We start from the raw sequence: 18,105 nt of genomic DNA on the forward strand, positions 1-18,105 counted from the left end.
ACCCCCAGAAACGCACCCCCATTTCTCCCTGAAAAACCGCCATAGAAATGGGTGAAAACGGCCGAAATTGGCCGATTTTCTGGCTGAATGGTTGGTGTTAACCCTAAATCGGCCGATTTCTGCCATTTTCGGCCAATTTCATGGCCTCCTTGCTCGTGATTTGGGAAACTATGGTGGGGGAAGGGAAGGGGTGGAAGAGGGGTTTTCGTGGGTGGGGGAGGGGTTTTTAGGGGTGGGGGAAGGGAAGGGGTGGGTTTCGAGGGAGGGGGAAAGCTGGGCGGTGGTTTTCGGCAGCAGGGGAGGGGTTTTCGGGGGTGGGGGTGATATTCCAGCGGGGTGGGGTGGGGGTGTGGTGGCAGCCGCTGGGCATGGGTGGTTTGTAGGGTTTGTATTTTATTTTTATTTTTTTTTATACGCTGACACTTGTCTAGGTAACCTGTTACATCATGTTAGATGACCTGTTGGGTGCAACAAAAATTAATACCCCCTAAAGTTGGGAGTGATAGATGATAAACGGAAGTTGAGATTAATTTCGACAAACGAGACAAAGTTTCAGATTAATGGGAGCAATTTTTCCTTTTTTTTTTTAACTATTTTTCTTAAACTCTAAATCCATTACTTAAATACAAAGGGAATATTTAACAAAAAAAAAAATTGTTTCAAGATGAAACCCCAATACCATGGGAATTGCAATTTTAATTTCCTTATTAATTACATTTAAAATTTACTCTATTACCACCATTTACTACCCACCACTAAATGGGTAAAATGAGTATTTATAGTGTAAAAGAAGACATTTTGTGAAACTCTTAAATTGATAACATCACAATGTTGATGGAATAGGGGAAGTATTAATATATGTCATGAACATTTTATGACATAAGTATCAAGAAAACGTGCAATAAATGAGTTGGCAAGTCCCCCAACATATAAAACTTTTAGCCGTTGTACTTTTTAATTCTGAACATAAGTACAAAATCTGTTCTAACTACAAACCACAGACCCAACTTACAAGCTACAACTATACCAGCTGATTCCAAAAACTGGCTCCAATCAATAATAGTCTGCAAGGAAGTGGGATTTAGCTAGCTTGTCTATGAACTACTCTTCTCTAAACAAACGAGTGGACGAAGAATCCTAGGAATACACAAAAATATTGATAAAAAATCAGAACACTGTCTCATCTGCCCCAGCATTGTAGCCAATGCTCATCTTCTCCACGTCTTCCTGCGATAAAAGAGTTCTCTTACCACTGGCGCCAGTCTTATCATATGGTTGAGCCATCTTTCGGAGAAACTGCAGCACACAAAATAATTCTCTTATCCGCATAAGAAATTGCAAGGATTGTGGCAATAATTTTGGAGATTACGCTAGTTACTCCATACAAAATATGTAAACAATCAATCAAAATGGCACCTCTCTTGCTATGTGTAAAGCCATATCAGTGCTCAAATTAAGGTAGGCATCACGTAGGTGAGATAATATCCATCCAGGCAGCTTGGAGCGCTTATCATGCCGACTATATCTGCAGAAAAAACCAACAAAGAATTAATTATTTTAAGACTCAGATAAATTTTAATCATTTTGGCACACATCCTAGACAGCATACAGCACCTACAACCACATCACAGTTAGAAACATTAGATCACAATTAACAATGCACTGTTGTCAACAGCTGCTTAATGGATTTTAAATCTGCAAGATTATGGAACATACTCGTTTTGATCTAAGGTAAAGATTGCTTTGAAAGAAATATAGACAATTTGAATGCTGTAATTTTGATATCAGAGAGCCATTGTATTTAATATATTGATTCCAAGAATAAATTTCATGTAGCCAGCCCCACTAATGAGATTAAGGCTTTGATTGATTGATTCCAAGCATAAAATTATGTTAACAACACTAGGACTGTATTTTCCTTTGAACAAATCATATAGAATTTTAGGTATCTGCTGATCTTCAACAAAACAAAACAAACCAAATTTCTAATTGTTAGTACAGTAGCAAACCTTTTGTCAGCAAATATCATCATTCCATAATCAGCCTTTGAACGAATTACTCTGCCCACACATTGAGCAGCTTGTCTCTGATAAAGAACAATCGAATTAGTCCAACAGCTAAAAGCAATCAATACACATTGTAATAATTTAAAACAGTAATTCACAAGGCAATAGCAGTACCAAAGCATCAAAAGTCAGAAAATCCCCTTCTTTTATCTGAAAAGTGTCCCGCAAATATTCCAGTCGAGCAAGCAATATCCTGCAATGTAAAGATCCAACAAGCTCAGATTATTTGACCTCAATTGAGGACTATCAATGCTACAAAGATGATATGATCCCACAACATGAAATTGGTAATTGTGTGAAAACAATTCAGGCTACTCAGATATTGTTTGGTTCTCTCAAAGGAAAAGGAAATACCCGAGATAGAAAAGTACGAGAAAAGAAATAAAGAAAGGTAATGTAATTAGTTTGCTTGATTGAAATGAATTCATTCCCACTTATGCCTGCAAAGTTGAAAATCATGTATATAATATGAATTTCAGCATAAAATACATGGATTTAGGAAAACTTAGATGCCAGGTTTGTTTGGGTTTGCAAGCAATAGAATTCAAATCCCCAACGCCCAATCATTTTTGTTAGAAAACAAAAAAATAAAAAAATGAATAAAAAATATCCTCCTCCTCACTCCAATTCCTCAATCTTTCGTGTTCTAATATCTCTCGTCCCACTTAAAAGCCAGTGTGTAAACCAACACCAACTTCATCCATTGCCAGGACCGTCACACAACAGGTAGCACCGACCTTTTTCTGCCCACCCCCTCTCTTCTTTTCCATTTCTGTACCCTCCATGTTCCTGCATCTATCCAGCTTATATTTGGAAATTATCTGACCTTTGATGGTTGATTTTTATGCAAAAGTTCCAGATTTATGACTTCCATGGCCATAACAACAGCCAACATTTTAAATTTATTACAGATTATTTTAGAGAATTGATGGCTGCTATATGCAGTCGTGATGTCGGTGAATATTGGTTGGTTCTGATGGTTTAGTGGTGAGGTAAGGGCAAGTGATGGCATGGGAGAGGACATGAGTCAACAAGGAAGGTGATGAGGGGAACAAAGGTGGATGATGGGGCTAGCAAAGGCAAGAGCTAGTTGTGGTGGTGTGTCATGGCATACAAAAATATAAACTAAAATAATAAATATTACCAAATTCAAATTCCCATGGAGTTAGGTTCAAATCTTAGGGCCTAAGGGGTTTAGATGCTAGGCTCACACTTTACAAGCCTTGCATATTAGCGGAACAAAATCACACCAGGAATGAGGGTTGAGTGATCTCAAACACATGTAATAAAAACTTTGGAGCCAAATGCCCCCTAAAAATGTTACCCAGTAGTTCCCAACATGAGAGACAATAAATACGTTCCTTGGTATTTTCTCTATCATCTCTCTCATCTTCTATTTTCCAATTATCCAAAATTAGACCATCTCTATTTGTTAATCACACTTTTATGAAATTGAAAAGTAGAGAAGAAAAATGATTGCGGGAGGGGGTTGGCTCAATAACACTAGAAGAAAAAGAAAAGGAAAAAATGAAAATCTTTTCCGGAAACAATCCCACCTTTACCACTCATTTGCTCAAAACAATCCTTTTTACTTGTAACCCGTTTAACAGATTAATTTTATTTTATTTTTTATTATTTATTTCCATTTCTTTTATATCTTTTCTTACCTCCCACCAGCCACCTCCCCAACCCATTTCAATTGTAACCTACCATAGCCACCACCACAAGACCTCCATAACCACCACCATTGAAACAGCACCTCCAAAAAGAAAACAGAAGAAAAATGGTTGTGGGAGGGGGTTGGCTCAATAGCACAAGGAGAAGAAAAAGAAGAGGAAAAAATGGAAATCTTTTCGAAATCTGGAAACAATCCCACCTTTACCCCTCATTTGCTCAAAACGATCCTTTTTACTTGTAACTCGTTTAACAGGTTAATTTTATTTATGTTTTTTTATTTATTTCTATTTCTTTTATATCTCTTCTTACCTCCCACCTCCCCAACCCATTTCAATGGTAATCTACCATAGCCACCACCACAAGGCCTCCATAACCACCACCATTGAAACCGCACCTCCAAAAGAAAACAAATATAAATATATGACCAAATAAGGAAATAGAACAAAGGCGTAGATACAAAGGTATAAGGGTAAGGTTAGCAATTTATCAAAAACCATCACCCCCTCACCCTCCCTCAAAAATAGGAAAAAAAAAATCCATCAATTATGATCTTCAAGTATTATTATCTAACCTGTTAGTAAGGGGTTAAGGTCAACAATTTACCACCTTGGGGTAAAAAATAACAATCTGCTGGTATAGTTTGCTGTCTTTGTTTCGAGCATGGTGGGGTGGGGGAAGTTGGTAACACTATTCTCCAAACCCATTCGTGAGCATAAAAAACCCTGGTTTCCTCTTCTCTTTCTCTTTTTTTTTTTTTTTTTTTTTTTAATACCAAAAGATCTAAGTTTCCTCTTCTCTTCTCTTGTTTTTTATACACCCTTTATCTTAGGTAACAAAAGATGATTGGGGACAAATCTTGCTACCACTAGGAAGCTTATTTAAAGGACAATAGTCATACTTATTGGTTTTCTTGGAAGCGTTGTGCTGTTTGGATGAATAACAAGAGTCGGGTATGGATTTCATAAACTTCTAGAATTACCCAACACATTTACTAAGAGAAAATGAAGTGCCAAACTAAATAAGGCCACTATGAATTAATATCAATGTACCCTTGTTCATATCCTAATGCACCAGTTCTCTATTAATAGTAAAACTTTAAAATCTTGGACCATAAATTCTCATTAGTATATAAAGAAAGCATAGTCAAGAGTGAATAAGAAACCTCTAATATGTCTTTTCCAAGAAATCAGCTTTATAAAATTTTGCCAATGCATAATTAAAGATGTTTATGGTAAAATGAGTGCATCCAAGACAGTGAAAAAGCAAATGGTGTATCTGTTTTGAAATGGGGAAAAAGTGTTTAGTTTTGACAGTGTGAAAGACTGAAAGCTCAGAAGTGGGGTTTTGCATAGTAATTTTAGCACTAAAAAAAGGTGGAGGTTATGATTAGTCAAGTGGGAAATGTCTAGGACACATGTTGGACAGCTGATGAGATAGATGGGTTGTTATTGGCTGGTTTTGGTGATAGGAGGTGGTGGTGGAGCAGAACAATTTAACCTGAATTTTGTAGAAATGATAGTGGGAACTAAAGGGCTGTTCTTTTCACCTTACTTTTGCTGAATTGAATTTATTTTTTCTGAAATTAAATATACAAGCTAAGAGGTACATGCTATGCGTGTACTATATAAAAATGTGTAAATACATAGAAAATATGAAGCTTTCACATTCCACTTTCGAGCATATGGATGTAAATAAATAAAATAGAGCATAGGATTTGACATCTTGTACCTTTAACCTTAAAATATGGTGGTTGAATTTTTTGCACAAAAGATTTTAATTGAAAATTGGACTAAACACCTACTTTTTTTTTTGAAGGGAAGAGTAAACACCTACCTGTAATATATAGATAGATAAATTTCCTAAGATGGATATATGTACATTGTTTTTGATAGATGAATAAGTTATATATATATATAATATTCTTTTTATTTTTAACAGCGAATAAGGTGGTACATTTTGGGTATTGTTATTAATTAAAATTGCTTGATGTACAATTGTTATAAATTTTTTAAACAGAGTACGTAGTACGTACATTGTGGTTATTAATTTTTATTTAAAGAACAAAAATATATGTACTATCAACAAATTTAAACGTGGTTTAATTTGTGTGCAATTGTTTTTATTTTTAAATGATAAATAAATGCTGGAAATTTTATATTTACTACCACTAAAATACGTCGTTTTGATTTTTACTACCCATCTAAATTTTTATTTTATTTTACTACCACCCAAAATGAAAAAAAAAAAAAAAAAATGTAGGTTTAGATACCACTTGATATTTTCCGTTACTATTTCTGTTTGTGGCCCACTTCTTCCATTTTCTTTTGCTCTCTCCACGAAGCGTTGTCATTAACCCTAACCCCCACTTCTTCACAGCAGCTGCCCATCCAAACCCCCACCTCTTCCCAGTAGCCCCACCACTTCTCCGGCCACCCCATTTAAGGAGTAAGGGTATTTTCGACATTGGAAACCAACATTGGAGGTATGACAATTGATTATATCGTCACCCACAAACTCTAATTTCTAAAAAAAAAAAAACAATTTTAATGAGGAAACCAAAAATCCTATGTTACTCGAACTCTTCATTTCTCCTCACGTACCGGTGTGAGAAACTGAGACCCCACTCGGACATGGGTATGACACCCGGAAACTTTACTTTTAGTTCAAAATCAAGATATTTTTTCACAAAATAACCGAGTCGGACGCTTGGGCACGTACCCATGTTGGACATGGGTACCCGAGTACAAGTAACATAGCAAAAATCAAATAATAAATCAACAAATTTATAGAATGAGAATCTCTTGGAAAGTGACATTTTCTTTGACGAGACCTCGTTGATGCGCAAATGAATGAGATATAGAAGGTGGTTGATATTGCGGTACAAGAATGTGGAGACGGCGAAAGCTACGACGAAGACGACAACAATGATGGCGAGGAAACGGTGGTTCTTGGTACCATGGAAGTTGTTGGGGTTAGCATTTATGGTTGCCGAGTCGATGGCCCGATTCGGTTTCAGTGGCGAGTTGCTTCGGATTTTGGTTTGATAACGAATCACAAGTATTTTGTTACTAAGGAGAAGTTGGTAATTGTTTGGTTCGTTGAAGTTTGGCTAGGTTTCAAATTTTAGTTTGAATTTGGGGTAGTTATATACCTAGTTTAGATGCATATGATCATCATTTGGGCAGAATTTGAATTTCATTTGTGAAAATGTTTGTTGTGGGGAGATTAGGAAGTTACATTAGCCGAGTTGTGAAGGTTTGGAGGGAGGAGAGAAAGGGGGATAAAGAAGGGTTGAGGTTTTCAGTGTTGTTCGAATGATAATGTTGTTAAAGGTTGGGGGTTGCCGCAGAAGTGGTGAGGCTAGGCTACAGGGAACAAGTGGGGTTTTGATGGGGCAGCTCTGTGAATTGAAAGAGTGGGAATTGGGGTTTATGACAGTATCGTGGAGTGGGCTCCTCATGTCGTATGACACTCAATGTACTTTGTTTTCTAATCTCCTAGGAGTGGGCTAATTAATCTATTTGAATCTCTTTGACCTAAAAAAAAGGACAGAGCATCGTGGAAAGAGAAGAAGAAAATAAAAAACGTGGGCCCCATAAACGGATATATTAACGGAAAGTGTTGAGTGGTAGCAAAAAATAAATTTTTTCGTTTGGATGGTAGTACAATTAAATAGAAGTTTAGATGGGTAGTAAAAATCAAAATGGTGTATTTTAGTGGTAGCAATTAGCAAATGTCAAATTTTCCATAAATGATTTTTTTATTTTTAATTACTACCTCAAAAAAGGGGCTTTTGTGAATTAGTTCCCTGCGCCCTGGAGCCTAAGAAATAGGCCGGCGAAGCGAGCTTAAAAGGTTTCCCTAGGATGCTCGCTGAAACCTCTACTCTAATCAAAAGACTAAAGGCCCCTTGAGCTGACATCACCTCAAGCTCGAGCACTGAAATGAGAAAGGCTTGTAGACTCGTAAGGCGAAGGAACTCGACTACTTGCTTACTTGAATGAGTAAGGTAATGCCAATTCACTTACTCGTTAGGCTACAGGTTCAAATCCATCCTTTTTTTTCTGCAAATCGGCAAGAAAACCGCAAGAACGGCCCTGAGAAAACCGAATTCGCCCCAACCTCGAATTCGGATTTTCGTCACCAACAGACAAGTTGTTCTGTTGAAGGTCATACTTCAGTTTAAACAGTAAAGGGGCATTATATTGGCCATACCTTTCTGCAATCTCTTCCCAAAGCGGTAAGGCCAATGCACTAGCCAGCCAGTGTGGTGGCGAACACGCTGTGCTGTAAGCTAAGCTGTTCTGTTCACTTTAAAGCGGGAGAAGTCGTAATTAGTTGGGGAAACTCTGCTCCTCTCACATCGCGCCCTCGGTCCTTAAGGTAGATTCTTTTTCCAGGTTCTATGAGCGGAAATGGTCCTTCTTCGACATATGAATATGCCTCGCCTCGAAGATCAAGAAATCCGGAGAGATCTGTTCCGGATAAACCTTTGCCACCTGAAGGTGGTACGCGGGCAACCTTCCTTCTTTTCTTGCCGCTAAAGAAGGAAATAACTTACAATGCTACAAAGAAGGGAACTTAAAACTATTCTCAACGAAAAGCCTTTCAACTAGTCGGTCTAACCTTCCTAACTTGGCACACATATGACATCAAGCCATCAACCAAGTCAGCCAACTACCATCATTAGGTCCCCCAGTCGATGAGGCTTTCTCTTATCGGAGCAACTTCCGAACAAGTATTACTTCCAGGAACTCTCCGGACTTAGGAACGAACAAAGACAAGAAGGAGCGGCTAAAGGAAGGGAAATCAACCGAGACCCCGTTAGTAGCGGCGAGCGAGAGCGGATTGGGGGTTTGAAGAAAAACAAACACGAATAAAAACCTCAGCAAAGTGTTCACTTCTTTTTCGCCAGGTTTCATTCGATTTGTTGTGGATTGGATGATGGAAAAACCAGCAAGCTACGGCTGAAAAGCGGCAACTGAGAAAACCGAATTCGCCCCAACCTCGAATTCGGATTTTCGAAGGACGCGACCCCCAACCCACGGGGGGGGGCACAGAAACAGCGGAGGAGCGCCCTGACCATACTTACAAGTGATCTCCGAAAATGGATTGAGCTCTCTGCTGTGCTCTTCAACAATTCTGTGTAAGTAAAGCTTCTCGGTCCTATAATCTCTCAGAGGCATCAGCACTAGCTTAGTTAGTTCGGTATGGTGTTATCCCTGGACTCTTTTAACGTCGAGTGACTTCGTAACCTTTGCGTAGCGTAGTAGAATGAAGGCTACGCACCGACGCTCTCTTATCTATTAGTCTAAGCGTCTTCGAATACCCACAAAAAAAAAAGTTGTTAATTACTACCCTAAAACTGGTTAATTCTATAGATTGCTACCCTTTTTCCTAATCAGCCCCTAATTAGGTGATTTAATCTATTAATGATATCATTATCCGCCTAATTTATAATTAGTTACTTTTAAGACATGATTAATTAATTAAACCCTAGAACCACCTCCACACCACCTCCGGCCACCCTCCACCCACCACCGAACCTACCTCCTCTAACTCTCCACCATGACAACACCCCTTTCTCAGTCCCCACCCTAAAACCACCATCTGCCCACCCTAAAACCACCTCCCTTTCACAATAACCCCCTCCCCACCCGTGGCAGCCCTAATCCCCTACCCCTCGCCGGAAAACTTTGCTCGACCATCCCCAATCTGCCTTTATCCCTTTTTCCCCTAATCACCATCATAGGGTTTCAATTTTAGGGCTTTAGGATTTTAATTTAGGAGCTTTAGGGTGGTGATTAAGGGGGGGAAAGGGTGGAGGAGGCTTAGGGAGGGCCTAATAGGGTTCTCTGGCAAGGGGGACGGGGTTAGGGTCGCAATGGGTGGTTTAGAGGTGGGGTGGATGCCGGGGCAGGTGTAGGCTGCCGGAGATGGTGGGGATGGGATAAGGGGGATGCCGGAGATGGATGGGATGGGGTAAGGGGGCTGTCGGAGGTGGCGCAGTGGTGGTTTATTGGTGGTATTAGGGTTTATATAATTAATCATGCCTTAAATGCAAATAATTAGAAATTAGTCGGATAATTATGTCATTAAGAGATTAAATCACCTAATTAGGAAAAAGGGTAGCAATCTATAGAATTAACCAGTTTTAGGGTAGTAATTAACAACTTTTTTTTTTGTGGGTAGTAATTTACAAAGACCCCTTTTTTAAGGTAGTAATTAACAAATTTTCCTTTTTATTTCTATTGTGGGTAGTGATGAAATGACAAAATTTTTTTAAATTAATACTCAAAATAGTTTATTTTTGTGGGTAGTAATGATAGGGTAGTTTTTTTTTTTTATTATTGAACTTAGTTTTTAATTGTAGGATATAAAAAGTGTAATTTTTAAAATTTAGAAGGGTATTTTAGGAAAAGAAAATTTATCAACCAAGAGCTCTTTTCTCTTTATTAGTACTATAGATTTACTGAACTTATATTATTTTTATTAAATAAAACTCATTTCACTATTCTCAATTATATTTATTCTTTAATTACTAATTTTTACTTATTAAAAATTATTTTTGCAATTACTTTGACTAGATATTATTTGAATAAGGTGAAAAGAACAGGCCCTTTATTATTTTTGCTACACTTATAAATAATTTTTACTAAAGCTAAACTATAAATACCAATTAAAACTTGTAAATACTGATTTGCTATCATATTTGTTCCTTTAAAGTTGTTGATTCTATAAAACTTATTTTAATGAACTAAGTTTAATTTTGCTGAACTTAACTTAGTTTTGCTTAACTAAACTTATTTTTGAACAACCCATCCATCTCAGTTGTCCAACATGCAAGTAAAACTAACTACTTGACTAATCTTAACATGTGAGTAAAAATTAAGAACGTCTAATTAAAACACATTGATAAAACTTAGAAGTTAGAACATGTGAATACGAGTAAAAATTTAGAAAATATAATTAAAATTCTAAAATCACAAGATATAAACTTTAGAACAATGAATTCAAATTTAGAACATGTGAGTAATAATTAAGAACATCTAATTTAACTCATTTAAGATTTAAAACATGAGATTAAAAATTTATAACATACGAGTGAAAATTTAGAGCACAGAGAGTAATCTCACATACAAAAGTGTTATATGGTAAAGAACGGATTCTCACGAGAGTCTTCCCCTATTTATATATGGAGGATTCTCGCAATAGCCATCCCTAATATAGAAAATATATGCAATCTGTCTTGTTGATGCATGCAAGGGGAAAAGCTTTAAATGCAATAGGCAGTAAACACATAAGGGAACAAAGCCACTCACTTGCTCAATGTGTATTGGAAAGGAACCCCATACATGATCACTAATCTGCCATAATGTCGATCAAAATCTATACCTTCAGCTACCTTTCCCCTGCATACAGTATGCAATAAACATCTTAAATTTTATCATAACAAGTTAGGTCATTGTAAACTTCTCAACCTCTTGATTCTGCAACAACAGGACATACATTAAACAATATTTTGAAATTTTTCTAATACGATGGCCTTGTTTGGTAAATGGCTTTTGGCTGGCTTTTTTATTAGCTTTTGGCTTTTGGCTTTTTCTTTTAGTTAAACAGCCAAAATACATGTTTGGTAAATGGCTTTTCAGCCGCCAAAAACAAAAAGCTAGTCTTACTAGCTTTTTGATTTTGGCTTTTGGCTTTTCATTAAACAAATTACTTTATTTATCCTTCATTAATAATTAAGAATTGACGATTTGTAGTTAATAATAATAATTAATGGTTAATAACTAATAACTAATAATTAGTGATTGGTGATTGGTGACTAGTAAATAGTAATTAGTTACGATATTAACCCAAACCCGACAATATGTATGACCTGACGTGATCCGACTCAAGTATGGCCCAACCCGAACTCGACTCGCAAAGGTTACAATATTAACCCAAATTGACCCTGATGTGAATCAAGAGGGGAATTCTTTTGAAGGATATAATACACTTTTAGATGGTCTATAGAACTCCATTATAGGCTGCCAAACATGGAAAGAAGCAAGGAAAGATTCAATAACTTAATAGAGAAAGAAGGAAGCTTGATTTCCAAGGAAGATGAAATGGCACATCCGGTTTCCGGCAAAGATTGCCACTGCCACACGCCACTCCAAGGGCCACGCGCCATCCCCTTTGAACCACCTTGAACTTGGCAACACCATGGGCCGGCGCGTGTAAGCTATCTTGGCGCGTGGGATGCTTGGAAATTGACAAGATGAAATGGATGATTTTCTTTCCTTAGTTGTTTTTCTAGAGCTTTTGCTTGCAAGTTTTTTACCTTTCACTTGAGAGACTTTTTCTTGGTTTAAGCATTTAGGATAAGGTTAATTTTCTGTTATTTTATTTCTATAAACTTCCTAAGGTTGGATCTTTATTTCAAGATTGTGGGTTTTCTAAAAACTTGATTAAACAAGGGGTTAGAATCCACATGACCCAACCTGGTTACCCGAATTGATACCTCTACTCACACACAATCTAAGCCTGTGTGATTTCCTATGCAAACTGCCAAACTGATGCATGAGTTTGACGCAAGATTTCTTAGCCAATGTGTACGAACTCGTCAATATATATGGTCATCCCCTATCTGAACTTGCTAAACCACCTAAAAAAAAGCCCTGATCCACTTCCCCAGCCATAAGCAAAATTTTCAAAGTACAGATATAAGATGCAACAAAAATATTGATCCTACACCACTGTAACGATGTTACAAAAAATGCAACAAACATCAATTCCAAATAAAGCCAGAGGATGAAAATCATGAAATATATATGCCTTACCATGATGGACATTTGATATTATGACTGTTTAATTAGAAGAAAAAATTATTAGAGTTAGAAAATCATCAAGCACATCTTACCTTGCAACAGAGAAAAAGACAGCACCTCTCCCACAATCACAAGCCTTGCGGTAGTTGTCTAGAGCCAATGTAGTTTCAACAACATCTTGAGTTTCAATGAATACAAGTTTATGCTGCATTATATCCTACAATAACAAGGGTTTGAGAATCATTTCTTTCATAACAAAAATTTTGAATCCAGAAGACAGTGAAAAGGAGCAAATATAAATACCTTCAAACACACAATGTAACACACTAACACAATGCTAACATTTCAGATATAGGCCATCCAGTATAAACAAATCAATTCACAAATCAAATCAGCAGAATAACTAGATTAAAAAAGAAATATAATTATGCGACGTATATTACAAAATTCGATGCTCAGACATCATCTATACCTTTAGAATACCGGTTTCATTCCAAGTATTAACAATGGCATCCATGTATGAATAACTGACAAAAAAACACACAATTCCATCAGGAACAACAGAAACCATTTCTAGTAATAGCCTTCCATAGTTCCTTGCAACACCTGGATCACTTCTCATATCATACTTTGTGCTGACTGGAAGTTGATCACTGAAATAAACATACATGCCATATATGTCAATAGCAAAAAAGAGACTCGTATAATGATAACACACAATTTTAATTGAGGATACAAGGTCTTTAAACTTCACACAACGTTCAATCAGAAACTCAAATACGAAAATAAGATCCAAGATTAAACTTTCACCTTCCACGTGTTAGGACCATTGGACATATGCAGTCCCTTGTCAAGGACATAGTAAAACTTCGAATGACTACAGGATTGAAATTCAGAAGGCGTGGGTACAGATCTATAGGGCTCAGAGTTCCAGAGGTGATTACAACTGTTTGGAAGCGTTCAAATACAGGCCTAATAGCAAGTGAAGCATCATGACAACTCAGCTGAAAATTAAATTTAAAAGCACAAACACGTATTATAATGAGCAATTGATGAGAAATTAATATAATAAAATCTAAAAGTAATAATGATACAAAAGGTAAGCAAATATATACTTCTTCCGTTTTTTTTTTTTTTAGTTGACACCGTTTGACTTTTACACTATTCACACTTTGACTCGCTTTTGTGGTTTATAGATACGATAAAACATATTCATTTGGGATCTTGTTTGAATCGTCTATATGTATATTTTATTAATATCCACTTTTTATAATTTTATAATGTTGATAATTGAAGTTATAAAGCGTTAAAAAACATGCATTGGCAAGCGTGATAATAGAAAGGTGTCAGCTAAAAAAAACAGAGGAAGTATAAAAAAGAAACAGCAGACAAAAATTTGGGATGTCAAACAATAACAGAAGCAAAGAGAGGGGAAAGAAAAAGTCTTTATACTGTTTATATATCATATCAGAGTATGTATCATATCAGAGTATGTCAGTCTAAACCAACCTGCAGTATGGGGTCAGGGATATGAGGCATTCTCTCATCATAGGGTTCAATAATAATTGAGAAGCCCCTGGCATATGTGCCCACTAACGTTGCAAAATCACAAATTGTCTGAATACTTAAGAACTCATCTGTATCGGTTATTTCAAGGGTCATCATAAGGGAATGTAGGCGATCATAACAAAATTTCAAGGTTTTTTGGTCAAGTCCCACTTGTTGATTTAGGGACGCAACAAAAGACACAGGCGACTCCTTTTCAAAATTCTCACTTTGCAACCGGCCTTTGATATATTGCACCAACCTACGCAAAACAGATAGAAAATGCTCAGCTCGGCGAATATTCCCTGGTACCGCTTCTTTCAAAATATCCTCAGGCAGAGCTGGGTTGGAAAGCCAAGTATCGCCAACTGTAAAAGAAAATTGTCACAGAAGATGCATAATGAATTTAACGAAACTTAAGAAACTGCCAACTCTAGACAACAGATAGCAGAAAAATTCAAAATAGATGCCTATATAGCACTGACATACTTGGTAAATTTCCCCTTTGGGCCAACCCTTCAACAAGGCGATTGTATTCTGCACGTAGTTTCCCAGCATCTGTGGCCTTGAACCTACCTACCACATCAAATGAGTTAATATTAACTCATAAGGAATCTTTCCTTTCCACATAATATAATTTCAAGATCAAATATACCATAAACTGTAAACCTAAATCACGATGCAGAACTTTTTCAATGGACACCATCAAATGCAATCATGCAATTTCAACAAGGAACCTACAAGGAAATTTTAATTTCTAATAGAAAAACATTTGTTTATTCAAATATTACCAATATAACAACCACTTACCAATATAATGGTAATGGTTTTCGCAATACGTTTTCAAATTCTTTTTAGGATATTGACGCTATGTTGTCTAACATGCCAATTTATAAAAATTTTGCCTGATTGTTGCCCAGATGGAAGCGTAAACCAATGCCTGGGAGTCAAATTTCTTAATTTGGATACGTAAAGTGAAATTAAGAGTACCTTGCAGATATTTTCAATAACCTTTCGAGGGATATATCACAAAAAAGCAAAGAAAATGAAGCAAATATAAAAGTACCTTTCGATCTCTTGAGACATCCTAGAAATATTTCTGGTCGCACCTTCAAGAGTTTGCCTTCTGACACTAACACTAAGAGCCTCAATACACACATTGTCAATGTTATGAGCCTCATCAAAAACAACCACAGATTCCCGCTGCATCTCTTTCGAAATAATCCCAGCAACTTTTGGATCAAGTAGATACTGGTAACTGTAAACCACAACATTTGCAAATTGCACCATATGGCGTGCCAGGAAATACGGGCACCATCCTTTCTGCTTGCCAAATGCTCTCAGATCCTGTAAAGTATATACACCTGGGGGCAAAATTGCCTCTGAACCCGACTTCTCGTAATCCTCAAAAAAGGAGCAAGTAGGGATATTAGGATTTTCTACAGCTAGAGCTCTAACCCAGCTCGCTGTAAGCTTCCTACAGCCGGCATCAACAGAGTCTCTATTTTCAGCAGAGACAACAGCTGGGTTAATACAAAGATTCTTACGGGAAGAAAGCCCAAGAGCAAGGAGCCGAGCTGAGGGACCCAAGTGGCAAACCTGATAGTCATGGAGTACCTTTAGCTCAGCCAGTGTTTTTTCCATTTCATGAACAGTACGAGTGCAGTAGATGAGTTTAATAGGATTTGAGGGTTTTGAAAGAGCATAACTGGTAATGAGAGATAAAAGTGCAATAGTTTTCCCAGTGCCAGTGGGCATCTCCAGCAAACAGTGGCCCTTTGCATCAAGGGCTCGTTTGAGTTCAACCATGTAGGAATATTGTTCCGGATAAATGTTATCATAGGGGAAGTAGACTGTAATGTCTTCTATTTGGAACTTCATGCTACCCTATGCAAGCAGTGGCAGCTCCAAGGTTAGCTCCACTGGGTTTTACTGAACCCCAAATCCCAAATCTGATAATAAATCAATTTGAATCTGAAACAACTAAGCAATAAAAGAATATAAGACAGATTATTTATATGACTAGTGATTATGTTCGATGTCAGGAAAAAGTTTGGAGGGATGAAGTGAAAAATAACATAAATTATATCATTGTTCCACAAAACAACAACAACAACAACAACAATAATAATAATAATAATCTATAGAACTATATAAAGAGAAAGAGCATCTTGGTTGATAAATTTGACTTTTCCCAAAATACCCTTCTCCATCTCCAAATTTACTATTTCAATTTTTTTTTTTTTAATTACCATCTTTTAAAAAATAAATAAAAAAAAAAAAAAACTACCATCTTAATTAAAACTAATATACTTATTGTACACGCACGCATTGTGTGCGTCTCTTAGCTTGTAATAATACATAGAAAGTCCCTTCCAACAAAAGAAATTAGACTCCCTCTACTGTTTTTTAAGTGACACACTTCCCCTTATTGGTAACATTCTACGATTTTCTTTTTTTTTTCTCATAGAAAATGTGTTGTTTGCTAACTAAAGACTTAAAGAGGGCCTTAGTTTCAACAAGCTAAAATTAGATTGAAGATGGATATTTACCCTGATTCTTCATTTCACTACGATGAGTCAGTCGAGCAAAACTTTTGGCACGCTGTGCAACATGATCAATCGTATCCCAAGATCTTCAACTTGTCTATCAAGTTACAATGGGAAATTTACATTAACGCTACAACTTGCAAACATTATCCCCATTTCAACAACCTATTAAAGGTACCAAGTAACTGAGTTTTAAGTGTATGGTTGTGTACTAATTAACAGGCCCGTCCCGAGCCAGAGCAGAAGGGGTGGCTGCCTGGGCCCAGGGAGAAAAAGGTTCGTGTTCACAGTTCCATCCGACTCTAATTTCATAGTTCAATCCTAAGGGTTCTGCAATACATTAGCAACCAAATTTGATTCAATTATCAAATACGAAAGTAATTAGAAACATTTGATTCAATTATAAATTAGGATCGTAATTTTGTTTTCTAACAACATAATCGCTTGGTTATATACTTATATGATATGTCATAATCTTAGTAATTCTATTTAGATTTTAGAACCCTAAACTTGCACTGACAATTAAGTCAAATAAAACCCTAGATTGTAAAAGAAACAACAAGTTACCTCAGAAGCTGCTTCAATGGGGAATACAGGTATTAGAAGGCGCTTCAATGGAGAACGCCAAGTGCGCTTCAATGGAGAACCAACTGAAGAGAGAGGAGGAGGAGGAGGAGGTAGCAATTACAATGTTGAGAAATTTTCAATTGAAATAATAGTATGGGAACTCTGCTATACGTATAAAAATGAAGAGTTGGGACTTTTTTTTAAAGGGTATTTCCCCGTTTCTCAGGGAAGGGTTCACCAGAGCCAGCTGGTGGTGGAGGGGTTGTGCGTGACTTCTCAGGGAAAGTATGTGAAGCGCAAATTCTATGCTACTCCTGGAGTATATAATACTAATTGATCTTATGGCTAGACAGATGGGAGTACTAAGGTTAGTGCTGCAAATGGACAATAAAGCTTGTGTTGATGCGATCAACAATGAAGATATCCATGGAGGAGAGTTCTTCCACCTTTTAAGAGAGTGTCGTAGTTTAATTAGAGTCGGGTAATTTCTTTTGTATTGTTCGTTGTTTTAGGGAAGGTAATAGATTTGCGGATCGTCTTGCTATTGCTATTGCTATTGCTATTGCAGGGGTTATCCAAGAGGGGAAGTCAAAATAAATCAACTTCTTTAGGGGATGTTATGGGGGTGGCTCTGCCACGATTAATTGTGTAATTTGTTTTGTTTTGTTTTTCAGGCTTGGCCCTCTTCAGCTCTAAAAAAAAATTCCCCACTTTTCATATTGATTAAGAGCTTTGTTTCTCATAGGGGCAACATTGTTATTACACCCGATTTTACGCAATATATGGACTCTGACGTGTATTACTTGATTGCCAGTTGTAGCACTTGGGTTAAATAGCTTACTTGACGGAGTTTTTTTTTACAAGAGTTAGCTTTGACGTTTATAG

The 18,105-nt window shown here is 36.9% G+C and overlaps 1 protein-coding gene across 3 annotated transcripts; it reads right to left on the bottom strand.

The window, feature by feature from the left end:
* Positions 1 to 839: 839 nt before the first annotated feature.
* LOC145593482 (general transcription and DNA repair factor IIH helicase subunit XPD) lies at positions 840 to 17,782 on the bottom strand. Of its 3 annotated transcripts, XM_081649728.1 has the most exons (13): positions 17,221 to 17,782; positions 16,657 to 16,983; positions 15,171 to 16,087; positions 14,594 to 14,676; positions 14,069 to 14,472; positions 13,370 to 13,563; positions 13,032 to 13,212; positions 12,652 to 12,776; positions 11,066 to 11,155; positions 2,181 to 2,259; positions 2,010 to 2,086; positions 1,417 to 1,525; positions 840 to 1,296 (listed from the first exon to the last, which is right to left on the bottom strand). In XM_081649728.1, the coding sequence occupies exons 3-13, from the start codon at positions 15,983 to 15,985 to the stop codon at positions 1,168 to 1,170; spliced, it is 2,286 nt and encodes a 761-aa protein (XP_081505854.1). In that variant the 5' UTR covers positions 15,986 to 16,087; positions 16,657 to 16,983; positions 17,221 to 17,782; the 3' UTR covers positions 840 to 1,167. The 3 variants fall into 3 exon arrangements, with proteins under 3 accessions (XP_081505854.1, XP_081505855.1, XP_081505853.1); XM_081649729.1 differs by lacking the exon at positions 16,657 to 16,983 and having other exon boundaries at positions 15,171 to 16,078; XM_081649727.1 differs by lacking the exon at positions 16,657 to 16,983.
* Between the last annotated feature and the right edge of the window lie 323 nt (positions 17,783 to 18,105).

The sequence above is a fragment of the Chenopodium album genome, chromosome 19, assembly GCF_948465745.1.
Source record: "Chenopodium album chromosome 19, dcCheAlbu1.1, whole genome shotgun sequence".
NCBI classification, from domain to species: domain Eukaryota; kingdom Viridiplantae; phylum Streptophyta; class Magnoliopsida; order Caryophyllales; family Amaranthaceae; genus Chenopodium; species Chenopodium album.